General features: G+C 42.1%; 1 protein-coding gene across 1 annotated transcript; it reads left to right on the top strand.

The window, feature by feature from the left end:
- Positions 1-22,105: 22,105 nt before the first annotated feature.
- On the top strand, positions 22,106-25,717 carry LOC133641670 (piggyBac transposable element-derived protein 4-like). The gene has a single exon (XM_062035573.1). It carries the CDS (start codon positions 23,865-23,867, stop codon positions 24,996-24,998), a length of 1,134 nt encoding a protein of 377 aa, XP_061891557.1. The 5' UTR covers positions 22,106-23,864; the 3' UTR covers positions 24,999-25,717.
- The last annotated feature ends 1,869 nt before the right edge of the window (positions 25,718-27,586 follow it).

Here is a 27,586-nt window from a genome sequence, read left to right as displayed (position 1 = left end):
CGCCCCTTTGCGGTTGACTTATTACGGTCTCGGTGCTTCGCAAATTTTAAAGTACCATGGAGTACATTGAGATCTGAGTGCCCATTTTAAGTTTTCATGTTAAAATTATGTACGTTTTAGTGAGTGTGAAGTCTTTTAAGAGCATAAGTGTGTGTGAGAACTGTGTGGAGGGTTTAGAACAGTGGTTCTTAACCTTGTTGGAGGTACCGAACCCCACCAGTTTCATATGCGCATTCACCGAAGCCGATGCTATCACGTTAGCTCCGTTGCTAAAGTGTTTCGTCGATGTATTGTCATGGAGATAAAAGTCACTGTGAATGTCCATTTTGCGTTCTCGACTCTCATTTTCAAGAGGATATAGTATCCGAGGTGGTTTAAAATACAAATCCGTGATCCACAATAGAAAAAGGAGAGAGTGTGGAATCCAATGAGCCAGCTTGTACCTAAGTTACGGTCAGAGCGAAAAAAGATATGTCTTGCACTGCATTCTAGTCCTTCACTCTAAAGTTCCTCATTAATGGGGTAATCATCGCTTTTTCGGTCCGAATCGCTCTAGCTGCATTGAAAACAATAGGACAATGTGAGGAGCCTTTCAACTGACTACGTCACGCTACTTCCGGTAGGGGCAAGGCTTTTTTTTATCAGATACCAAAAGTTATCTTTATCGTCTAAATCCTTTCAGCAAAAATATGGCAATATCGCGAAATGATCAAGTATGACACATAGAATGGATCTGCTATCCCCGTTTAAATAAAAACATTTCATTTCAGTAGGCCTTTAAAATTAAGAGTAAGATTACTAATTTAGTGTTAATACAGTATTGATATAAACCATGGCTTGTCTATTGGTGTGTCCTCTGTTGTTGACCTGGCTGTGGCTGACCACTACTGTGTTTTTTAACATCACCAGTCTCATACAGTAGGGTCCCTTGGTGAGAAAATGTGAGGTTTTACAGAACACTCTGCTAAAATTTTACTGCACCATGTGACATTATCATGAACAGAAAACTGAATAGGTACTGGGTCAACTCTGGACTCAGTAGCTTCACTTTTAACAAAAAGAATCGTGAAGAAAACAACAAGGTATTACGGTACATAAACTTAAAATAAATTGCAGTAGAGAAGATGGAGGAAATTAAAATTAACCATTCACAATCAGATTTTATTTCAACAATTTAAAACTTAAAATAGCATAGTCAAACCGGCAACATTTTCACATTACTCACAACTAATCAGAGACCATAAAAACAACCCCCGGCTCCTCTTCTCCACTTTTGCAAATTTAACGAGAACAAATTTTAATAAAGCTTTTAAAACACCATCTGACGCTCTCAGCGAGGACTCTGCAGATCACTTCAGAACCAAAATCAAGGACACCAGAATCAGTCTGCTATGTTGCCAACATACAACACCGGTTCTGTTGTCCTTGCCTGAGGAAACACTGGAGACTTTTTCCCTGACTGATGCAAGGACGCTTGGTTCAGTTTTCTCCAAAGTAAATGGCAAATGGGTTGTATTTGTATAGCGCTTTTCTACCTTTTTAAGTAAACCCAACAACTTGCCTTTAAAGGCCTACTGAAATGATTTTTTTTTATTTAAACGGGGATAGCAGATCTATTCTATGTGTCATACTTGATCATTTTGCGATATTGCCATATTTTTGCTGAAAGGATTTAGTATAGAACAACGACGATAAAGATTGCAACTTTTGGTATCTGATAAAAAAAAAGGCTTGCCCCTACCGGAAGTAGCGTGACGTAGTCAGTTGAACATACACGCAAAGTTCCCTATTGTTTACAATGATGGCCGCATGAAGTGAGAGAGATTCGGACCGAGAAAGCGACAATTTCCCCATTAATTTGAGCGAGGATGAAAGATTTGTGGATGAGTAAAGTGCAAGTGAAGGACTAGTGGGGAGTTGAAGCTATTCAGATAGGGAAGATGCTGTGAGAGCCGGGGGTGACCTGATATTCAGCTGGGAATGACTACAACAGTAAATAAACACAAGACATATATATACTCTATTAGCCACAACACAACCAGGCTTATATTTAATATGCCACAAATTAATCCTGCATAAAACACCTGCGTGTTTGTTACGCTAGCTCCTAGCTCCTCTGCTAGCTCCTAGCTCCATAGAACACGCCAATACAATTCAAACACCTGATCAACACACACAATCACTCAGCCCAAAAGACCGTTCACCTAACCCAAGGTTCATAAAGCTTATATATTTTAAAAAAGTTAGGTACATACGCAAAAAAAAGTTGCGCACATACGGTCAAGCGATCAAATGTTTAGAAGCCAAAGCTGCATACTCACAGTAGCACGTCTGCGTCTTTGTCATCCAAATCAAAGTAATCCTGGTAAGAGTCTGTGTTGTCCCAGTTCTCTATAGGCGTCTGTGTATCCAAGTCAAAAGTCCTCCTGGTTAGAGTCTCTGTTATCCGAGTTCTTCCATCTTGACTGCATCTTTCGGGAATGTAAACAAAGAAGCGGCGGCTGTGTACTGTTGTGGCTGACTACGTTCGAAAAATACGTCCATTTCGCACCGACAACTTTCTTCTTTGCTTGCTCAGCTTCCTTCTCCATAATGCAATGAACATGATTGAAACAGATTCACGAACACAGATGTCCAGAATACTGTGGAATTATGAAATGAAAACAGAGCTTTTTCGTATTGGCTTCAATGTGGAAGGCATACCCGTGTTCGCCGGTCTACGTCACGCGCATACGTCATCCTCAGAGGCGTTTCGAACCGGAAGTTTAGCGGCAAATTTAAAATGGCACTTTATAAGTTAACCCGGCCGTATTGGCATGTGTTATAATGTTAAGATTTCATCATTGATATATAAACTATCAGACTGCGTGGTCGGTAGTAGTGGGTTTCAGTAGGCCTTTAAGATACAATTCCCACACCACTTTTAAAATAATTTGGTGGATTCTTTAAGGAACAATTTTTAGGCATTATGAATTACTCTCTGCAGACAGGGGTCTTCCATAACACCTCTTCAAAGAACCTGTACCAACCTGTATCCAACTTACAGTTGTTAAGTAAGATTTTCAAAAAAATGGTTTTCAACCAACACATAACATATTGGAAATACAATGTTCTGGTTTTTGGATTAAACCCACTTCAGAGAAATCGGTTTTAAATATTTTCAGTCAATATTAAGTGGAACTTAGAAAAAACTCTCAGTGTTGATTCTGCTGGATCCAAAGGCTGATTTTGACACAACGGACCATCACATTCTCTGGTACTGTTTTCTAATTGGCGTTAATTTCATGCATCGTATGTTCCGGTCTTATGGTGCGCCTATTGTAAGGAAGATGCTTGGTTGAGCCTACCCACCTCAATGCATTTGTTGCGTTGGACGAGGTGAACATGGTCTTATGTTGAAGACGTCAAAAATAGCTATCGCTCTGCATGATCCAAGTAAATTTTAATGACCACATTGATTTCGAACACCCCTTACGTAAGTGAATGAAGGGCATTCTTAATCAACAGCCATACATGTCACACAAAGGGTGTCTGTATAAACCACGCCAACACTGTCATAAAAATTTGCCATATTGTGAAACCACACTAAACAACAATGACAAACACATTTCGGGAGAATATTTGCACCGCAACACAACATAGACACAACAAAACAAATACCCAGAATTCCCTGCAGTACCAACTTTTCCGGGATGCTACACTATTTTATTTGTTACATGGTGTAATGATGAAAGTGACCAGTAAATGGCAGTCAAACATAAGAGATAAGTCTCAAGTAAAGAAAACCAACATTTTAAATGTTCCATCGCAAATATAGTACATTACATACAGCGCTCAAAAATCTATCAAAATGTTTTAGTAGTAAATGTTTAGTGCCATTTCTAGTATAAAGTAGCGTAAAGTTCTTACTTATATCTGTCAGTAAACTTGCCATGAAAGCGCTAAAACATACCTGCGTAGTGAGTTTACATTATTCACCCAAGGAACTTTAATCATTAGAGTTCCGGTCGGACGTTTTTTCACGGGACACATTTCCGGTGTGGTTGTTTCCCGATGAGGAGACGCTGCTCCGTTATTGATTTACCGTATTTTCCGGACTATAATGCGCACTTAAAATCTTTTTTTTTCTCAAAACTCAACAGTGCGCCTAATAACCCGGTGCGCCTAATGTACGGAATAATTCTGGCTATATCATATAATGTTTTTTTTTCCCCTCTCAAAACTCGACAGTGCGCCGAATAATTCTGGTTTTGCTTACCGACCTCGAAGCAATTTTATTTAGTACATGGTGTAATGATAAGTGTGACCAGTAGATGGCAGTCAAACATAATAGATACATGGTAAGAGGTATGATGGCAATATCACTCAAATAAACAACACCAACATTTTAAATGTTCCATTGAAAATATAGAACATTAAACACAGCGCTCAAAAATCTATCAACATGTTTTAGTACGACTTTGGTAAGCTATGAAGCCGCACTGCTTGATGGATTGTCGGCGCATTAAACATACCAGTATTATTTTGGTGTGTGTATAAGGTAAAACATTGTATCTGGCGTTTTGTTTCGCAATATTATGCAAAAGCAACATTTCTTACCTTCTGGTACCTGCTGATCTGTATTTGGGATCTACATAAATCCTGAAAAATTGCGTGCGTCCGCTTTTGTAGTCCGTGGCGACAACGTAGTCCATAGGCTTCTTCTTTTTCTCTATATTCTTGTTATGGGACATTTATCCTCCGCTGTCGCCTTTTCTAATATAAAGTAGTGTAAAGTGCTTACTTATATCTGCCATGAAAGCGCTAAAACATACCGGTATAGTGAGTTTACATAATTCGCCCAAGGAACTTTAGTTATTAGAGAGTTCCAGTCGGATGGTTTTTCACTTGTTGTTGTTTCCGGATGAGGAGATGCTGCTCTGTTATTGTTTGAAGTAAAGTCTGAATGTCATTAAAACAGTTAGCGCCATCTTTTGACACTTCTTCCACTCCCATCCTTGCACGCTACAACGCTACAACAAAGATGACGGGGAGAAGACGCTGTCGAAGGTGAGCCACGTAAATAAGACCGCCCACAAAACGGCGCATCCAGAAGCGACTGTCACGGCCAGGGCGCATTGAATGAATGAATGAATGATCTTTATTGTCATTGTGCATGTACAGGTACAGGTCCAACGAGATTTAGATTGCTTCCCTGAGGTGCTTTGCATTTTTTTTTAAAAAGAAGAAACCACACAATATACAAAACCAACACAATATACACAATATGCAATATACAATGTGGCCTAAGACCACTCTAGGAGGCAATGTAAAAGAAAACGAGACAGTAAAAAGTATAAAGTGACTAGAGAGGAGTAATGCTGAATCCCAGTGTGCTAAGGGGGTGGGAGTCAGCATTTCCTACCTCCTATGCTGTGCAAGCTTTTTATTGTGGATTAATTGTGTGAATAAATATGATAAATATTGTCCAGTTGGCATGTAATCGCTGATTGCACAGTCCCGGATCGTGATTGACCGGTGGCTTCCTCATGTTGCACATGAGGGAGTTTTTGTTTTTTGTTTTTTTACAATTTAGCTGCGTTTAGTGCAGTTATGGCCCGGGGGTAGAAACTGTTCCTGAGTCTATTTGTGCGGGTTCGCATGGTTCTGAAACGTCTGCCGGAAGGCAGCCGATCGAAGTGGCTGTTGCCGGTGTGGGATGGGTCCTTGAGTATGTTGGCTGCCTTCTTCAGGCAGCGGGAGTTATACAGTTCTTCCAGGGAGGGGAGGGGGCACCCGATGATTTTTTGGGCCGAGTTGACGACCCTCTGGAGAGCTTTCCTTTCTGCTGCTGTGCAGCTGCAGAACCATACGCAGATGCAGTATGTGAGGATGCTCTCCACAGAACAGCGGTAGAAGGACACCAGCAGATCCTGTCTCAGGTGGAGATTCCTGAGTACTCTCAAGAAGTAGAGCTTCTGCTGTGCCCTCTTGACGATGGCCGTGGTGTTGGTCCTCCAGGACAGGTCCTCATCCAGGTGAACTCCCAGGAAGCGTAGGGATGAGACTCTCTCCACACAGCCCCCGTCGATGTAGAGGGGCTGTATGGTAGTTTTTGTCCTCCTGCTGTCCAAGATCACTTCCTGGGTCTTGAGCTGGTTCAGCTTCAGGTTGTTCACCCTGCTCAACACTGCCAGCTGCTCCACCTCGTCCCGGTATGCCGTCTCGTCGACCCCAGAGATGCAGCCCACCACCGTTGTGTCATCGGCAAACTTTATGATGGGATTGCCGGGGTGGGTGGATGTGAAGTTGTGGGTGTAGAGTGAGTAGAGCAGGGGGCTCAGCACGCAGCCCTGAGGTGAGCCGGTGCTGAGGCTGAGGGCTGTGGAGGTGTGGGTACCCATCCTCACCCTCTGATGGCGGTCAGTCAGGAAGTCTTTAATCCAGAGACAGGTGGGGTTGGATATTCCGAGGTCTGCTAGCTTGGTCACCAGTCTGTCAGGTAAGATGGTATTAAATGCAGAGCTGAAGTCTACAAAGAGCACCCGTACATAGCCCCCCCCATGTGGGACATGGCGGAGTGGAGAGCCGTAGCGATGGCGTCCTCCGTAGACCTGTTGGCTCGGTAGGCAAACTGATGGGGGTCAAATGCGGGCGGTAGGGATGAGAGGATGTGGGTCCGGACCAGTTTCTCGAAACACTTCATTGTGATGGAAGTGAGTGCCACTGGCCGGTAGTCGTTCAGACAGCTGACAGTGTTTTTCTTTTTGGGGACCGGGATGATGGTGGAGGTTTTCAGGCAGGATGGGACGGTGGCCTGGGACAGGGACCGGTTGAAGATGTCGGTGAGGACACCAGCCAGCTGATCAGCGCAGTCTCTCAGCACCCGTCCGAATTGGAATGCGCCCTCATCATTGCGCTCTGCGTGTCACACCTCGGAACACGCCCATCCAGGGACGCGCCATGCGCGTCTCCGCCCTGGAGCAGCCACCATCTGTAATCATTTACCGGCAATCAGCACACCTGCCTGTAATGAAGGAGCTGCCTTCATAAGCCTGGACAACTTGGCATGCCGGCGCCGGAATATAATCTTCTGTTGGTGTTCAGTAAGCTATCATCCGATGCTTGATGCAACTCTCACTTTATGCTCTCCATCAGTCCTCTCTGTGCTTTCCCTGCGTTGATTGTTGTGTCCTCCCTTACCCCACAGTTCCCTGTGTGCATCCCCGAGTCAAGCTGTGCTTCTTGTGCTCCCGGATCTTCCCTAACTCCCTCGCGCTTCCTGGTTCTCGACTCCTCGCTTGCCCCCGAACTACGACAAATCGCTCCTGCCTCTCGACCACCCTTCCGCCCCTGGAAAACTCTGCCTGCCTTGCCGTTGTCGAACAGCACCGCTCCTCTCAACACGCACCTCCAACATTTACGGTAAAATGCTCCAGTTAAATACTACACATAGTCTTACACCATACACACTCTTGGATTTTGTCACACTCCATTTCCTTAGTTCGTATATTTAGTATTGTTTTATTATATATATTTGGACTATATATATAATAAATGATTGACTATTACCACCCTCTGGTGTCAGTTGCTGTCTCCTCCCCCGCAAACCACAACAGCGACGGTCAGAAAGCGTCTTGAAGATGATCTGTAAAACATCATCTATGCAACATTTTGACCAAAGAACCACCATCACATGTTATGTAGACCACGAGGAAGTCTTTTACATTTAGAAAAAAAAAAATAATAATATGACTCCTTTAATGCGCCTAACATATGAAAAAAGAGCAAAAATAGACCATTCAACGGCAGTGCGCCTTATAATCCGGTGCGCCCTATGGTCCGGAAAATACGGTAAGTATGGATACACATTCCTAAGGAACCCATCAAATAAGGTGTGGGGTTCCCCAAGGCTCAATCTTATGTTCCATTCCTTTTTATCTCCACATGCTGCCTCTTGGGGACGTCATTAGGAGACAGGGCATCCGTTTCCACAGCCACAATGATGATACACAGTTGTACTTGCCGTGTCTCCTGATGAAACAGGACCAATAAATACCCATTTTAACTGTATTTCAGTCATCAAGTCACCACCACGTCTCTTTCTTTTTCTGGCCAGGAGAGCAAAGATGCGCTGGAAAACGTTAATCTTCTATTGGTGTTCAGTAAGCTATCATCCGATGCTTGATGCAACTCTTGCTTTATGCTCTCTATCAGTCCTCTCTGTGCTTTCCCTGACAGCTAGAGCGAGCGGGCTGTCAAAAGTACAATATAACTTCCTGGTGTTGTGGATTCGGGTGCACACGGACACTACACACAAACACACGCGTGCCCACATTAGACTCACCAAGCAGTATGCAGTCATCATTGCGTAACGTGGAATCCAACCAGAAGGATGTGGTACATCTTGATGGCGCTATAATTGATGCCCTGCAGGATGAATTTGAGGACCAGTCATAGAGAAAATGTGCTTCATCAATGGCTCCCCGTCCACCCTAAGGTAGATTTTAAAGTTTGTAAATGTCCAAATGCCTCTTGTCTTCTTATTTGCCAAGTTTTTACTGTATGAACCCTCTCGGATCCTGAGGTGCTTTGGCATCAGCCTTTTAGCTTTACCAAATACCAGAACAGAGACCCATGGTGAGGAACAACCTACCGGAGAAAAAAACCCATCCCTGAACAGAGGAGGTGGTCTGCGACACCACCCGTCTCCCACATACAACACTGTCGTTTCAACCATTCCTGAAAGACTCTGCAATTTAGCCTCCAACAAATAACAGGAGTTAGACAAATTATGCTCACAGATAGTGACCAGAATTCCATTTGTGTCTTTTGTTTACATCTGAATGGAATGCTTACACGGGGGATTACGACTATTTTGGACTGGTAGTAGTCGATCCACAGCAATCGTTTTGCCACACAATACCTCAATGCTAACGAGGGGAAATTAATCTTCAACGATTGTCGTTAGCTTTGACAAGATTTCTCGTTTACATCTCAACAGTTGTTTTTCTCACCACAATAGGGCGAAACCATCCTTTCCCAGGCACACCCTCCTGGTTTTTGGAGTATACATATTTGGGGTTTCGGCACTAGCCGCTGGACTAGATGTGACCAATCTAAGTCTTGGACTAGATCTGACCAATCTAAGTCAAACAGCATGAACTGATGAAGCCTATTGAGGTATTGGCACCAGTCGCTAGACTAGAACTGACCAATCAACGTCTAAGACTAGATCTGACCAATCTAAGTCTAAGAGTAGATCCTACCAATCAAGCACGAAATGATGAAGCCCACTGAGGTAATGACACCAGCCGCTATACCAAATCTGACCAATCAAAGTCTATGACCATGAACTGATGAATCCTAATTAGATTAGCGGCGAAACGTCTTCCAAGACAAACCCAACAGTCCACTTGCGATCGATTGAATGCCCTGAGATGACAAACTAAAGGCGCTCACAAGGCGGGGATCAAACTTGGCTATGAAACAAAGAAACGTCAACACATAAACTGAACTATGATCATAAAAAAAAACTTACTTGGAAAGCATGGAACTATGGCATGGATATCAAAGGTAGCCTGGAGGTACAGAAGTAGCATGGGTAGCAAGGTAATCAGAGTTAATGTCTCCAGGCTGACTTCCTGGCAACTATCGGCTTACATAGTCGTGAACATGATTAGCAACAGGTGCGTGAGTCCGAACGTGAAACAGGTGAAACAAATGGGTTGCTATGGTGACCAAACGAGAGAGCGTAAACAGGAACTAAAAAGAACGCCCAAAAACCAAACAGAACAAAGCCAAACAAAAACATGAACAAAAGAAATGACACTGGAGAGCTTCAGGCCTGCAGAGTCCATTGATATTTTTTTAAACGTTGAAAGGTATACCTTTTTAATCAGGCTTTTTACTGATCATTTTAAACTCTTGCTTGGTTCTTAAAGATTTGATTTTGATTGATTTGATCAATAACGTTTCCAGAAGCATCTTTATACCGTGACTTTCTACACTGTAGAATCTATAGCCTGTGTAATATATCTTTATGTGTTTGTGACATCATTATTCTTGCTAATATGACTATAAAAACAAAAAAACATATATAGATGCTGGGTTTTTCTTAGTTGCCACACGCACTGAGTCAGTATGAATTGGGGTGGTGTACATGAGCTAGCGGCGCTTGTTGCCACCATATCATCCTTTTCTACAGAAGAAGCCCATGGCTATTTTGCACAGACAATATAAAATACATGTATTTTATTGCTCTGCCGAATGAATGCATGAATGTGACTTCTAAGATGGATGAATATTTATGTATAAGCTTGAAAACATTTTAGACAAAACGGAAGGTGATCAGACTTGAATGATAAAAGTACTGTAGGTGTATAAGATCTTTTCCTATGAGGATAGGTGCATAAGCGCCACTTAGAAATAACAGGTAAGACCATAAATGTGTTTTCGGACCATAGGGCGCACCAGATTATAAGGCGCAGTGCCGATGAATTTTCAATCTTTTTTCATATATAAGGCGCACCGGATTATAAGGCGCATTAAAGGAGTAAAATGATTTGTATTTTTTTCTAAATGTAGAATACTTCCTTGTGGTCTACATAACATGTGATGGTGGTTATTTGGTCAAAATTTTGCATAAATCTTCAAGTCACTTTCTGACAGTCTCTTCTGGATGCACCGTTTTGTGGGCGGTCTTATTTACGTGGCTCACCTTCGACTCCCCGTCATCTTTGTTGTAGCGGTGTAGCGTGCAAGGACGGGAGTGGAAGAAGTGTCAAAAGTTGGAGCTAACTGTTTTAATGACATTCGGACTTTACTTCAATCAATAACGGAGCAGCATCTCCTCATTCGCCGGAAATGTGTCCCGTGAAAAAACGTACACTCTAATAACTAAAGTTCCTTGGGTGATTAAAATAAACTCACTACACCGGTATGTTTTAGCGCTTCCATGGCAGATAGAAGTAAGAACTTTACACTACTTTATATTAGAAGTGGCAACAGCAGAGGACGAATGTCACATAACAAGAAGATAGAGAAAAAGAAGAAGCTTATCGACTACAGCGTCAACACAAACTACAAAGAGGGACGCGCACAATTTTTCAGGACTTCTACAGATCCCAAATACAGATCAGCAACTACCAGAAGGTAAGAAAAGTTGCATTTGCATACTATTGGGAAGCAAAACGCCAGATAATATCCATCCATCCATCCGTTTTCTACCGCTTGTCCCTTTCGGGGTCGCGGGGGGTGCTGGAGCCTATCTCAGCTGCATTCGGGCGGAAGGCGGGGTACACCCTGGACAAGTCGCCACCTCATCACAGGGCCAACACAGATAGACAGACTACATTCACACACTAGGGTCAATTTAGTGTTGCCAATCAACCTATCCCCAGGTGCATGTTTTTGGAGTGTCAGAAAGCCTATTTGAGTGATGATCGGCGGGCCAGGTGTGGCTCGATGGCCGGCAGTTGAATAATTCTGTGGTAGACCGTTTGATGACTTTGATTTGTTGATCACCATTACATTCAAACACCACTGCTGTTTGCTAATTTGCATCTGCATCTATCCAGGTCACGGGTGTGCGGGAGTGACAGGGAGAAAAGCTAAGACTTGCTTAGGGAGATGTAGGCTATATTGCCAAAAGTATTTGGCCACCTGCCTTGACTCACATATGAACTTGAAGTGGCATCCCAGTCCTAACCCATAGGGTTTAATATGATGTTGGTCCACCTTTTGCAGCTACTACAGCTTCAACTCTTCTGGGAAGGCTGTCCACAAGGTTGCAGAGTGTGTTTATAGCATACTTGCCAACCTTGAGACCTCCAATATCGGGAGGTGGGGTGTAGGGGGCGTGGTTGGGGGCGTGGTTATTTACTGCTAGAATTTACAAACTCGAGTATTTCATATATATATATATATATATATATATATATATATATATATATATATATATATATATATATATATATATATATATATATATATATATATATATATATATATATATGAAATACTTGACTTTCAGTGAATTATAGCTATATATATATATATATATATATATATATATATATATATATATATATATATATATATATATATATATATATATATATATATATATATATATATATATATATATATATTATTTATATATAAAAAAAAAATACTTGAATTTCAGTGTTCCGGTGGCTATCCATTAGATGGCAGTATTGTCCTGTTTAACTTCTCCGTTCATGATGAGTATATCATTTCGGCCACTGTGTTCAATGGAGAAGTCTGTTCTACAAAATTTACAGGCAACATACATACCCCTTCAAACTGTCCTGGATGAACTGAAATTCTTGTTTCCATTTGTTTTGGAACTTGCAAGCGTATTTATTCATCTTGCTCGTCGACGGCGTTGCCATGTCTGTAATTTCCTCGTTCTTCTGCTTCGTCTCCTTGTTGTGTGCGCAGTTGTGCACTCTACTCTCTAAAAGCCCAAGATGTTATGACGTCATTGGGCAGGCAAGCTGTTTATATTGTGGGAAAGCGGACGTAAGAACAGGCTGTCCCCACTCAGTCTCAGGTCCGCATTGAGCTGGAGGGGGCGTGGCCTCCAGCTCCGGCTGAATACCGGGAGTTTGTCGGGAGAAAATCTCTGCCGGGAGGTTGTCGGGAGAGGCGCTGAATACCGGGATTCTCCCGCTAAAAACGGGAGGGTTGGCAAGTATGGTTTATAGGAATTTTCAACCATTCTTCCAAAATATGTCTTACCTTATACACACACCATAATAATACTTGTATGTTGAAGTGCAGTACAATCCATCAAGCGGTGCGGCTTCATAGCTTCCCAAAGTCGTACTAAAACATTTTGATAGATTTTTGAGCGCCGTGTGTAATGTTCTATATTTTCAACGGAACATTTAAACGTTGGTGTTGTTTACTTACTACTACTACATATTGCCATCATAGTGCAAAACAAAACGCCAGATAATGTCTTACCTTATACACACACCATAATAATACTCCTATGTTGAAGCACAGTACAATCCATCAAGCTTACCAAAGTGGTACTAAAACTTTTTGATCGATTTTTGAGCACAGTGTGTATTGTTCTATATTTTTCAACGGAACATGTAACATTTTTGTGTTGTTTACATGAGTCATATTGCAGTCTACACGTATCTCTTATGTTTGACTGCCATCTACTGGTCACACTTATAATTTCACCATGTACCAAATAAAATAGCTTCAAGGTCGGTAAGCAAAACCAGAATTATTTGGCCCAGTTTTGAGAGGGAAAAAAAAATATTTTAAGTGTGCCTTATAGTCCGGTAAATACGGTACATGTGACTTTGATGAATTTGAATGAAAGTCACTTATACTCCCCTTTTTCTTGTAATCCACTTAATGAGCAGCCTGTGTTAACGTTGACGAGAGCATAAGAAATTCAATTAAATCCAAAGTACCTCACCTGCCTTGAACATCACCGCACGTCACTGCTCAGTAAAAGATGGGAAAAAACGTAAAACGCTGGGGAAAAAGATGAGTAAAAAAATACAATCTAGACTGAGCTCCTGAGGGGGCTTAGTCTGCAGTGGGAAAAAACCTCCATGCAATGCACACATAAACACGTTACATTTTATAACGACAAACTTGCAACTGAGGGGCGGGGAGTTGGGACCCTGGAAGGCGACCGCTGCTATGAAGCGCTGCCATCCGACCATCACCCCGAGGGGAAACAAGCGGTGGTGAAGGCATGGGTTGGGGAAGGGGGGTGTTTGTGCGTGTGTGCCCAATTGTCTTGGGTGTGATGACGTAATGTTTTTTATAGACTGAGGCCGATCTGCAAAAGTTCGACTCCAGGTGTCGTTGAGGAGGGAGGGAGGTCAAAAGCGTCCATCATTGAGGTGTCCTCGGGGGTGTTTTTCAGAACAGCCTGGTCCTGTTTTCACAGCGTCAATGCCATTCGAGGGAGTCAAATTGTAGATTAGGATGTTTGTTTTCCGCGAGCAGACAAAACACTGACTTGTCTGTTCTATTCGTCCATGCTGGGTGCTCTCAAATTCAATTCAATTTTCCTTTTCAGCACGCTTCTCCATGATGTGATCCATCTTGCGATTCAGTTCAGAAATCGCCGCAGTCTGTGTTCCCACAGCCCTGCCCAAACCATCCATTGCGACGAACAGCCTTTGGGCTCCCTGAGTGGCTGCCATCGTCTTACGAATTTGACGATACACCAGAGCAATGCCCAGCCCAATCAGCAGGTTCTAAATAGGTAGATGTCTTCCACGTCCTCAATGGAAAGGACTGAGAGGCACATGATTCTCCATTCATCCCAGGAATCTCTCACGTACCCCGCAGCAATGGTTCCCCCGAACCTCTTTTCCTCGTCGAAAATATTTTGTCAATTGCGTCGAGAGTCCGGCTGATCATTTCCATGTCTGATGTTTAGATTTGAGGACAGCGCAAAGAAAGAGGCTTCAAAAAAGTTCAGACAAGACAAAAACAAAAAGAGCAAGCTGGGAGAAGAAGGGAGCGGAAAAAAAAATGCCACCGCCCTCACCAGAGGCAAGACAGACAAGATCTTTATGCGGAATCTTCTGTGCTATTTTCAAGGTTTAAAATGTGTTCAAATGCCCTATCTTACCCCCCCGCCCGGATGTTTGACCAACTTTCTTTCGACGCTTCAATTCCTATTTGCTCGTTCCAAAATGAGCCGGCGACAAACACAATGGATTCAGTATCATCGCCAGTGGAAGTCGTTCCAAAGTACACAACAAGCTCGTTGCTTTATCGCACTCGTCAGCCTCTTGCGGTGTGTTTGTCTTTTTTTAATTAACACGCTCTACTTTCGTCCTGCTCGAACCACTCCTCGCCTCGTCCCCTCTAATTAAGAGCACGTATTGACCTTCAGGTCCCTTATCAGCCCATTTTGCATCAAGTCACCGCCACCCACAACCCCTAACCCCAATACACACGCACACACATGCAGCCCCCGACCCATCTAATCCTTAATTACCATGTCTAATTAGGCCCCGACAGCAGAGGTCAATCAACTAATTACAGAATCAGGGATGAAAGGAAGAAGGAAGACTGGAGCAGTCAGCGCGAGACCTCACGGCCGACCATTAGAACCTCGACATCTTGCCTTTGAGCCCCCCGCTACACGCACATGCTTGTAGGCATGTGCAACCTTCAGACGCGGTTCACGTGATAAAAGGCTACACGCTGATAATCCAGCTTGCCTTCCGGCCTCTCGCTATCCACTCTTACTTACAGCCTTGTCCCGTATCGATCTACAACCAAAGAACCCTCCGTGTGTGTGTGTGTGTGTGTGTGTGTGCTTGTAGATTGGATAGGACTTCTTCCTATTCATGCATGTATGCATGCGCGTGGACACGTCGCCATGCATGTGACTACATGCGATCGATACATGCGGAGGTATTTTCTATTTTATAGCCTCTGGAGCCGTGTCTTAATCAGCAATGTGTATCTGGCCTGCTAACTCGCAGTCTGCCGGGAATTTCCCGTTCCGGAGTGCCATTAAGGCTTTGACGTAGGCAGGGTACTGCAATTCCCCGGCCGGCCATTATCAATGTTGCGTTTATGTGCAGTCAAGCCATCGCAGGATGAGGTTTGACTCCGGCTAGAGGCAACTGTTCTTTTTTATTTCGCTCCTTGGAGCTCGACCTGTCTGTTTATCTATGCAGCCAATAGGAACAAATTATACATGTACAGAAATCAGCTCAGAGATGCAGTGGTTTTCAACATAAAAGTAGGTGACAGTGTCATCACCAGGAAAGATGAGGTCACCTACCTAGGTTCCATTCTAGAGGCTAACCTTTCCTGTGACAAAATGGCAACCAAGGTAATCAAAAAGGTTAACCAACGAACGAGATTTCTCTACAGAATTTCCTCTCTGGTCAACAAAAGCACCTTGAGGATTCTGGCGGGAACTCTCGTTCAACCCTTTTTCGATTATGCATGCACCTCCTGGTACCCTAGCACCTCCAAAACCCTCAAATCTAAACTCCAAACATCTCAGAACAAGCTAGTCAGGTTACTTCTAGACCTCCACCCCAGATCCCACCTCACTCCTACCCACTTCTCTAAAGTGGGCTGGCTCAAGGTGGAGGACAGAGTTAAACAACTTGCACTGAGCCTAGTCTATAAAATCCGCTACACCTCCCTGATACCGAAGTACATGTCAAACTACTTCCTTAACGTAAATGACCGCCATAACCACAACACCAGGGGGTGCTCCACTAACCACGTTAAACCCAGATTCCGAACTAACAAAGGTCTTAACTCATTCTCTTTCTATGCCACATCAATGTGGAATGCGCTCCCAACAGGTATAAAAGAAAGGGCATCTCTATCCTCCTTCAAAACCGCAATAAAAGTTCACCTCCAGGCAGCTACAACCCTAAACTAACACCCTCCCCGGATTGCTAATAATCAAATGTAAACAATCAAATGCAGATACTTTTTCTTTTTCTTATGCCTTCTGATCTCTCTCTCTCTCTCTATGTCCACTACTTGATGTCCATACCCCCCCCCCCCACCCCTCCACACCCCTGATTGTAAATAATGTAAATAATTCAATGTGATTATCTTGTGTGATGACTGTATTATGATGATAGTATATATGATAGTATATATCTGTATCATGAATCAATTTAAGTGGACCCCGACTTAAACAAGTTGAAAAACTTATTCGGGTGTTACCATTTAGTGGTCAATTGTACGGAATATGTACTTCACTGTGCAACCTACTAATAAAAGTCTCAATCAATCAATGGTGCACTGCAAAAACTGAAATCTAAGTAAGATTAAATATATCCAATAAGGGTGATATTTGCTTATTTTCTGTCGGATAAGATAATTCTTCTCACTAAGCAGATTTTATGTTAGAGTGTTTTACTTGTTTTAAGGGTTTTGGTCCTAAATGATCTCAGTAAGATATTACAGCTTGTTGCTGAGATTTGATGACCTATATTGAGTAAAACGTGCTTGAAACTAGACTATCAACTGTTGCAAAGCTGTGTCATCAACACTCACAAGTATAAAACTACCTTTTTAAAGTAATCATTTCTTTATTTCAAGCATGAAAAAAAAAAATCTTGACTTTGACACAATTGTGTCTCATAATTAAAACGGATGACAGCCAAATGGACTTTGCTGTTTTATTTTCAATGAAACAATAGAAAATACATACTCATATAGTAGTACAGTTGGCACAGTACAGTAAACTGACAGTTAATATTTAAACATGTGACATTTCTAACAATTTTGAACAGAAATAGTTCATGCACATTCAGATACATTCTTCAAAATTACAATAAAAAAAAATTTGGCCGGGGGCCGGGCTGTATATATGCGCACTAATTGACTGAAAGAGCACGCACTCGGCGCGATGATGTAATGTTATCGATGGAAAAATGCATCTTTAGACAATATGATTTGCCTGAGCGGCTAGGAGACCCCGAGAGTAACAAGCGGTTGCCTTGTTGCCTTTCCATTAAGAACAATAAACTACTTTTTAGTATAAGTTTGCTGGTTTCAAGAAATGTAATGCCGAGCGCATATCATTATGTCAGGATAATGGCACTAGCATTTACTTCATTTAAAAATATTTTTCAACATATTGAGCAAAAAGGTCTCTTTTTTTTCTACCAAGAAAAGTGCACTTGTTATTAGTGAGAATATACTTATTTTAAGGTATTTTTGGGTTCATTGAGGTTAGCTAATTTTACTTGTTTTGGAAAGTCTTGACAAGCCAAATGTTCTTGTTTTATTGGCAGATCATTTTGCTTAGTTCAAATAAAATACTCCTAAATGTTGTATTTTTTTTTCTTGTTTTTGAACACTGACTTTTTGCAGTGTGGGCCGTCAAGGCCTTCTCTGCACTGCAAAAAGTCAGTGTTCAAAAACAAGAAGAAAAAAAAATACAACAATGAGGAGTATTTTATTTGAACTAAGCAAAATTATCTGCCAATAGAACAAGAAAATTTGGCTTGATAAGACTTTCCAAAACCAGTAAAACTAGCTAACCTCAATTAACCCAAAAATACCTTAAAAAAAAGTATATTCTCACTAATAACAAGTGCACTTTTCTCGGTAGATTAAAAAAAAAAGGAGACCTTTTTGCTCAATATGTTGAAAATGTTCTTAAATGAAGTAAATGCTAGTGCCATTATCCTGACATAATGATATGCGCTCGGCATTACATTTCTTGAAACCAGCAAACTTATACTGAAAACTAGTTTATTGTTCTTAATGGAAAGGCAACAAGGCAACCGCTTGTTACTCTCGGGGTCTCCTAGCCACTCAGGCAAATCATATGGTCTAAAAATGCATTTTTCCATCGATAACATGACATCATCGCGCCAAGTGTGTGCTCTTTCAGTCAATTAGTGCGCATATATACAGCCCGGCCCCCCGGCCAAAATTGTTTTAATTGTAATTTTGAGGAATGTATCTGAATGTGCATGAACTATTTCTCTTCAAAATAGTTTGAATTGTCAAATGTTAAATGTTTAAATATTAACTGTCAGTTTACTTTACTGTGCCAACTGTACTATTATATGAGTTCCGTATTTTTTTAACTATTAGTCGCAGTTTTTTTCATAGTTTGGCCGGGGGTGCGACTTATACTCAGGAGCGACTTATGTGTGAAATTATTAACACATTACCGTAAAATATCAAATAATATTATTTAGCTCATTCACGTAAGAGACTAGACGTATAAGATTTCATGGGATTTAGCGATTAGGAGTGACAGATTGTTTGGTAAACGTATAGCATGTTCTATATGTTATAGTTATTTGAATGACTCTTACCATAATATGTTACGTTAACATACCAGGCACGTTCTCAGTTGGTTATTTATGCCTCATATAACGTACACTTATTCAGCCTGTTGTTCACTATTCTTTATTTATTTTAAATTGCCTTTCAAATGTCTATTCTTGGTGTTGGCTTTTATCAAATACATTTCCCCCAAAAATGTGACGTATACTCCAGTGCGACTTATATATGTTTTTTTCCTTCTTTATTATGCATTTTCGGCCGGTGCGACTTATACTGCGGAGCGACATATACTCCGAAAAATACGGTACGTATTTTCATTGAAAATAAAACAGCAAAGTCCATTTGGCTGTCATCTGTTTTAATTATGAGACACAATTGTGTCAAAATCATGATTTTTCTTTTTTCATGCTTGAAATAACAAATAATTGTGAGTGTTGATGACACAGCTTTGCAACAGTTGATATTCTAGTTTCAAGCATGTTTTACTCAATATAGGTCATCAAATCTCAGCAACAAGCTGTAATATCTTACTGAGATCATTTAGGACCAAAACTCTTAAAACAAGTAAAACACTCTAACATAAAATCTGCTTAGTGAGAAGAATTATCTTATCAGACAGAAAATAAGCAAAAATCACCCTTATTTGAGATATTTAATCTTACTTAGATTTCAGTTTTTGCCGTGTGCTGGCCTAACATAACCAGAAATCCTGATCATAGTTGTGTGAATGCTTTGGAGCATTAACACATATGGTTTTCTACACCAAAATTCATCAATTTATTATTCAACTTCAACTTCTTATTCTTCCTGTCCAGATTTTGCCACGCTCTACCTTCCACATTTTTTACCCGATTCAAACTGTTCCGACTTTAAACTGTTCAGCCTATTCAGGAATCGCGGGCTTTCTTTTGACAAATTCCAAAAATTCCCAGATTTCCCGGTTTTCCGGGACAAGAAACTTATCGACTCTGGGGTCGGCATGGACTACAAAAGACTTATGCAGATCCCAAATACAGATCAGCTGGTACCAGAAGGTAAGAAATGTTGCTTTTGCATAATGTGAAACAAAACGCCAGATAATGTCTTACCTTATATACACACCATAATAACACTCCTATGTTGAAGCACAGTACAATCCATCAAGCGGTGTGGCTTCATAGCTTACCAAAGTCGTACTAAAACATTTTGATAGATTTTTGAGCGCCGTGTGTAATGTTCTATATTTTCAACGGAACATTTAACATTTTGGTGTTGTTTACTTGAGTCATATTGCAGTCTACACATATCTCTTATGTTTGACTGCCATCTACTGGTCACACTTATCATTGCATCATGTACCAAATAAAATAACTTTGAGGTCGGTAAGCACAACCAAAATGATTCCGTACATTAGGCGCACCGGGTTATAAGGCTCACTGTCAAGTTTTGAGAAAATGAAAGGATTTTAAGTGCGCCTTATAGTCCGAAAAATGCGGTAGTTACAATGGTCACTGAAGCCGCAGGAACCAGTGAACCAATGAATAGAAATATCTGTATTATTTTTAGTCACCGCCATCTTGCAATTTCCCATATATTAACCAGTCAGAGCACCATTTCAAAATGAACTAACAAAAAAAAAGATTAGTCATGGAAATGCAACACAGTGATATGTATTTGCTCCTAATGAAGACAAGGTGCAAAAAAGAGGTGTCAGACTCATCACCAAGCTGATCCTTTCTCTCAGTTCAAATATGCCGAGACTGAACTGTGAATGAGCAATCTTCATGAAATGCACCTCCGTCATTCCATGGGGCTCCTTCCGATGAACAGCGTGTCAAGCTGGAATCGTAGCCCTGCATTTATCTAATTAAGTAATTATCTTGGAGGTTTTTGGGCTTTTACAAAACCCACAACCAGTGAAGTTGGCACGTCGTGTAATTTGTAAATAAAAACAGAATGCAAGGATTTGCAAATCCTTTTCAATTTATATTCAATTGAATAGACTGCAAAGACAATATATTTTATGTTCTAACTAGAAAACTTGTTGTTTTTTTTGCAAATAATCATTAACTTAGAATTTAATGGCAGCAACATGTTGCAAAAAAGTTGGCACAGGGGCATTGTTACCACTGTGTTACATGGCCTTTCCTTTTAACAACACTCAGTAAACGTTTGGGAACTGAGGAGACACATTTTTGAAGCTTTTCAGGTGGAATTCTTTCCCATTCTTGCTTGATGTACAGCTTAAGTTGTTCAACAGTCCGGGGGTCTCCGTTGTGGTATTTTAGGCTTCATAATGCACCACACATTTTCAATGGTAGACAGGTCTGGACTACAGGAAGGCCAGTCTAGTACCCGCACTCTTTTACTATGAAGCCACGCTGTTGTAACACGTGGCTTGACATTGTTTTGCTGAAATAAGCAGGGGCGTCCATGATGATGTTGCTTGGTTGGCAACATATGTTGTTCCAAAACCTGTATGTACCTTTCGGCATTAATGTCGCCTTCACATATGTGTAAGTTACCCATGTCTTGGGCACTAATACACCCCCATACCATCACACATGCTGGCTTTTCAACTTTGCACGTAGAACAATCCGGATGGTTCTTTTCGTCTTTGTTCCTGAGGACACGACGTCCACAGTTTTCAAAAGCAATTTGAAATGTGGACTCGTCAGACCACAGAACACTTTTCCACTTTGTATCAGTCCATCTTAGATGAGCTCAGGCCCAGCGAAGCCGGTGGCGTTTCTGGGTGTTGTTGATAAATGGCTTTGGCTTTGCGTAGTAGACTTTTAACTTGCACATACAGATGTAGGGACGAACTGTAGTTACTGACAGTGGTTTTCTGAAGTGTTCCTGAGCCCATGTGGTGATATCCTTTACACACCGATGTCGCTTTTTGATGCAGTACCGCCTGAGGGATGGAAGGTCACGGGCTTAGCTGCTTACGTGCAGTGATTTTTCCAGATTCTCTGAACCCTTTGATGATATTACGGACCGTAGATGGTGAAATCCCTAAATTCCTTGCAATAGCTGGTTGAGAAATGTTGTTCTTAAACAATTTGCTCAGGCATTTGTTGACAAAGTGGTGACCCTCGCCCCGTCCTGGTTTGTGAATGACTGAGCATTTCATGGAAGCTGCTTTTATACCCAATCATGGCACCCACCTGTTTTCCCAATTAGCCTGTTCACCTGTGGGCTGTTCCAAATAAGTGTTTGATGAGCATTCCTCAACTTTCTCATGTCTTTTTTGCCACTCGTGCCAGCTTTTTTGAAACATGTCCCAGGCACCAAATTCCAAATGAGCTAATATCTGCAAAAAATAAGTTGGAACCCTCCTATTGTCCTTGGGGTCAATGTGACCCCAAGGCATTTTGAGAGTCTCTAAAAAGATGGTTGTCATTAGTTTTTCTTCCTAATATTTCATGACTTTTCCTAATCCATCAGGGAGACACAGAAAAATATAAAATCAACTGCATGATTGTTTCTCATTTCTCTGTACACATTTTGACCACGCCATCGTTCCTCAGGGGTCATATAGACCCCAGGATTGGAAAGCACTATAAGTCTTTGTGTGTTAGAGTGAGACACATGATCCAATTGACTTTTTTGTGCTCCCAAGTGATCTGAACACAGAGAATTCAATTGTGAGTTGATCTGACCATCATACACTGAATTATTGTTGGTTTAATATCGTTTGGCAGCCATTTTGACAGTTTTCCATAGATATTTCGGCACATTGCACCCCCCCCCCCACCAAATACCCCCCAGTGGGAAATTACTTATGTGTGCTCCTAAGTCCCCTGAACACAAAGAAACAAATAGTGAGTCAATCCAACCATCATAGACCGAGTTATTGCAGTTTGAATACTGTTAGGCTTGGTCTTGAATGTGACCAAAAGTGATTTTCGTAATTTCTGAACGTACAAATACATATAAACTCAGTTTTCCATATAAGTGTCACACAAGAAATGAAATGGAACAATCACTGTGAGTTTATCTGACTATTACATGCTGAACTAGTGTGGTTTGAGTAGCGTTTGGTGGCCATTTTAGCGTTTTTCTACCTCGAACATCCCAGTAGGAAACCATTTATTTGTGCTCCTAAGTCCCCTGAACACAGAAAAAAGCAGTGAGTAGATCTTTATTAGTAATTGATGCAGAAACCACTGAGATAAATGGTCTTGAAAATAAATTTATAATTTATACTCTGTCGGAATGGCGGGATGTCGGAACAGTTCAAACATTCCGTTCCCGCGCCGTGTGAGAACAGGAGGAGGGGAGGGGGGAGGAGCAAACATATAAAAGCACTCGCATAGCAGCCTTCTAAACCATTTCTCTGCTGCTGTCTCTGCTGCTGTTTGTGATATACTCTCTCTCTCTCTCTCTTGTTTCGAGTTTGCCTTCTAAACCATTTCTCTGCTGCTGTTTGTGATATACTCTCTCTCTCTCTCTTGTTTCGAGTTTGCCTTCTAAACCATTTCTCTGCTGCTGTTTGTGATATACTCTCTCTCTCTCTCTCTCTTGTTTTGAGTTTGATGATGCCAAACCACAAGACGTTCTCTGTCCAGGAGGTTTTGGATCAGGTTTTTAGTGAAGAGGTAGACATAGAGGAAAATGTGTCTGAAATCGAAGACAATGTTGTGGAAGACCCTGATTATGGGGCATCGTCCTCTGATGAGGATGAGACCCTTGATGCTGAAGTTCCTGTCAACACTGGAACACCAGCAGACATTTTCCTGTCCAAAAATGGAAAGTTGTCGTGGTCCCCTGCCCCACGTCAACGGCAGGGTAGACTTAGCGCTGGTAATGTCATCAAAATGGTTCCAGGCCCAACCCGATATGCGATTAGCCGTGTCCAAGACATAAAATCTGCATTTGAGCTCCTCATGACACCATCAATTGAGAACCATGTACTCTTGATGACCAATTTAGAGGGGAGTCGTGTGTTTGGGGACAGTTGGAAGCCGATCGATGCAATTGACTTGCAGGCATACATCGGGTTGCTCATTTTGGGGGGCGTGTACAAGTCCAAAGGCGAGGCAGCAGAAAGCCTGTGAAATAAAGAGACTGGAAGGGCCATCTTCCCAGCCACCATGTCTCTGAAGAAATTCCATATTATGTCTCGTGTCCTACGGTTCGATGACAGAGAGAAAAGACAGGGCCGGAGAGAACATGACAAGCTGGCAGCTATCCGGGATGTATGGGACAAGTGGGTTCAGCAACTGCCATTGCTTTACAACCCAGGCCCCCATGTGACTGTGGATGAATGTCTGGTGGCGTTTCGTGGCCGCTGTCCATTTAGACAGTACATCCCGAGTAAACCAGCCAAATACGGCATTAAAATATGGGCAGCATGTGATGCCCAGTCGAGCTATGCCTGGAATATGCAGGTCTACACCGGCAAAGCCCCTGGGGAAGCACCTGAAAAAAATCAGGGCATGAGGGTTGTCCTGGACATGGCTGAGGGACTGGAGGGGCACAATATAACGTGCGACAACTTCTTCACCTCCTATGCCCTTGGTGAAGAACTCGCAAAGCGGAAAGTCACCATGCTGGGGACAGTCCGCAAGAACAAGCCAGAGCTTCCCTCTGAGCTTGTTGCAATCAAGAACAGACAGGCTACATCCTCAGTGTTTGCCTTCACTGAGAACGCCACAGCTGTTTCGTATTGCCCCAAGAAAGGGAAGAACGTTGTGCTCATGAGTACGATGCACAAGGATGCCCAGCTCAGCACCAGGGAGGACAAGAAGCCACAAATGGTGTTGGACTACAATGCCACAAAGGGTGGTGTTGACAACCTGGATAAAGTCACAGGCACGTACAGCTGCCGACGCATGACTGCACGATGGCCCCTTGTTGTATTCTTCAACATCATCGATGTGAGTGCCTACAACGCTTTTGTGCTTTGGAGGGAGATCAGTGAAGGCTGGAACAGCGAAAAGCTGTACCGGAGGAGGCTGTTCCTGGAACAGCTGGGGTACGCGCTGGTGCAACCCCAAATTGCACGAAGAGTTGTCCTACCAAGAGCCTCAGCGGCTGCTGTGGTGATAGTGGAGGATGTTCAGAGGGAGGCACACACCTCCAATCCTCCAGTGGCCAGAGGGCAAAAACGAGGCAGGTGCCAGATCTGTTCCACTAGGAACGATAACAAGACAACTAATACATGTGGGGGATGTGGCAAATACATCTGCAAGGAGCACATCCGTTGTGGATCATGTGCCCAGTAGTGCTTTACCCTTTCTTGGAGAGTGGGGGATGAATATTGCCATTTTTCATTTGTTTTACATTTCTTGAGAGAGGTAGACTCTAGGCTACTTTTTGCAGTCTGTGAAAAAATAGGAGTGGCAGACTTTTACAGTATTTTAGTTTTTTTGAAATAAGACAATATTTTTGGTAAATAGCCTACTGTCTTGTTATTTTTTTCTTCAAATATGGACACTCCAAATGGCCGGCCAATGGTCAGATATTTGTTGTTGTTGAAAAAAAACAAAAAAAAAAAAAAAAAAATACAAAATATAAAGAGTAATAAAAAAACTTCCCCCATTGAGGATTGCCACCTTATCCTGGTCAGAGGGTTTGTGCTTGACCCTTTCTTGGAGAGTGAGACGAATATTGTTATTTTCAAATGGACACTCCAAATGGCCAACGGTCAGATATTTGTTGTTGTTGAAAAAAAAAAAAAAGAAAAAAAAAAAGAAAAAAAAAAAAAGTTATAAAAAACTTCCCCCTGGAGGATTGCCACCTTATCGTGGTCAGGGGGTTTGCGTGCTTCCATGACCCTAAGAGCTATAGCTGGTCTTAGGGTAGAAGCCTGACTAAGTGCAATCTAAATGGCAAAAAACAACAACAACAACAACACCATACAATTAATACAATTCGGTCACATTCAATGATGGCCGCCTAACAGTATTCAAACTGCGATAACTCGGTCTAAGATGGTTGGATTGACTCACAATTTGTTTCTTTGTGTTCAGGGGACCTAGGAGCACAAATAAGTGGTTTACCACTGGGAGGTTATCTGGGGGGGGGGGGGCGTAGTGTGCCAAAAAATCAATAAAAAACGGTCAAATTTGACACCAAACGGTATTCAAACAACAATAATTCAGTGTATGATGGTCAGATCGACTCAGAGTTGACTTCTCTGTGTTCAGAAGACTTGGGAGCACAAAAAAGTCAATTGGATCATGTGTCTTACTCCCACACACAACAACTTATAGAGCTTTACATCTCTGGGGTCTATGTGACCCCTGAGGAACGATGGTGTAGGCAAAAATCGAGGTCAATAGGAGGGTTAAGTATCTTGTCTCTGCAGTCTATTCAATTGAATATAAGTGGAAAAGGATTTGCAAGTCATTGTATTCTGTTTTTATTTACCATTTACACAACGTGACAACTACACTGGTTCAGGGGTTTGTATTTTGTTATGTCTGTGAAATCTCCCAAGTCTCAATTTTTGATTTTTTTTCTTGACGCTGCCATTTTTCCTCAGCGCTCTCGTCGCCCCGCCCCTCCCCCCCACTGAAGAAGTGCATGAGGGGAGATTAATAGGAGGTGGTCATGTTACAAATCATCTGCTGTGCGTTTCCCTATTAATCCTACAGCCGTCGCTTACCTTGTCTCTTCCTCTCTCCCAACCCCCCTCGCGCAACCACTTTCTTCTTCCTCACTCCGCTCATAAACAGCAGGGTGGGTCCGATTGGAGGATGGAAGAAAAGTGTGCAGTGCTTGGATATCTGCCACAGGTGCAGTGGTGCCAACCAACTATTCTCGGACTGGCCACAACATTACAGTCGTGGTAAAAAGTTAACATACACTCGTAAAGAACATAATGTCATGGCTGTCTTTGAGTTTCCAATCATTTCTACAACTCCTATTTTTTTGTGATAGAGTGATTGTCACAGTGGGGGGGTCGTCGATTTGTTCCCCCGAGATGCAGACGGACAACTCCGGACAAGGCTTGCAGGTAGGAACATGATATATTCCTCAAAAATCAAAGAAGTACAACAACGGAAAACAAGCCCAAGGGACAACGTGCCGATTGCACTGGACGCAAAAACTAACACTTGGCATAGACCAGACCTGGGCATTCTGCGGCCCGCGGGCCACATCCGGCCCTTTGTGCGTCCCTGTCCGGCCCGCGTGAGGCCAATTATAAATTACAAAATAAATTTTAAAAAGTATCTATGTCGAGTGTGCAATACAACGGTGCTGCTTTTGTTTTGAAAATCGTTATTTGTATTACTTCCGTGTGGACGTATGCGTGTGCGTGATTGTGAGTGAATGTGAACAGGTGCAATCGCAAATTACAAAATAAAGTTGAAAAAACATCTATGTCGTGCGCGCAATACAACTGTGCTGCTTTTATTTTGAAAAGTATTATTTATGGGCGTGTGTCCGCGTGTAACCTGCGAGTGAAGGTGCACATGCAGCGACAAGTGATGCACGCTTTACACCAGAGACGCTAAAAAGAGAAAAGTTTATGAGGAATGGCGTGTTTCCAACAAGACATGGACTGCCAAGCAACGTTCCCTCTAAGCAATTGCGCACTGCTCAAGCGTCCGCTGCGCGCAGCAAATATATGCCGCGCACCAAATCAAATCCCATCTGAATTCTAAACAAAATAAACATATTTATTCTATGTAATTTTGCAATGCAACTTTGAGTGACAGTGACAACAAGCGGCCCTAACGGTGTTCGTCAACACCGTTCAATTGAACACCGTTCAATTATTGTAACGTCTATCGAGATGCTTCGAGGACAGGAATTATATCCATCACTTTATTGAGCAAAACTGTTTATATTCAGACATAACCAC

The sequence above is a fragment of the Entelurus aequoreus genome, linkage group LG24 (genome assembly GCF_033978785.1).
Source record: "Entelurus aequoreus isolate RoL-2023_Sb linkage group LG24, RoL_Eaeq_v1.1, whole genome shotgun sequence".
Taxonomy (NCBI): Eukaryota; Metazoa; Chordata; class Actinopteri; order Syngnathiformes; family Syngnathidae; genus Entelurus; species Entelurus aequoreus.
The sequence above is the reverse complement of the archived record's forward strand: the minus strand, read 5'-3'. Positions and strand labels throughout refer to the sequence as shown.

Coding starts and splice junctions, on each gene's coding strand:
- LOC133641670 (XM_062035573.1), top strand. CDS start 23,865: ATGTCTCTGAAGAAATTCCATATTATGTCTCGTGTCCTACGGTTCGAT.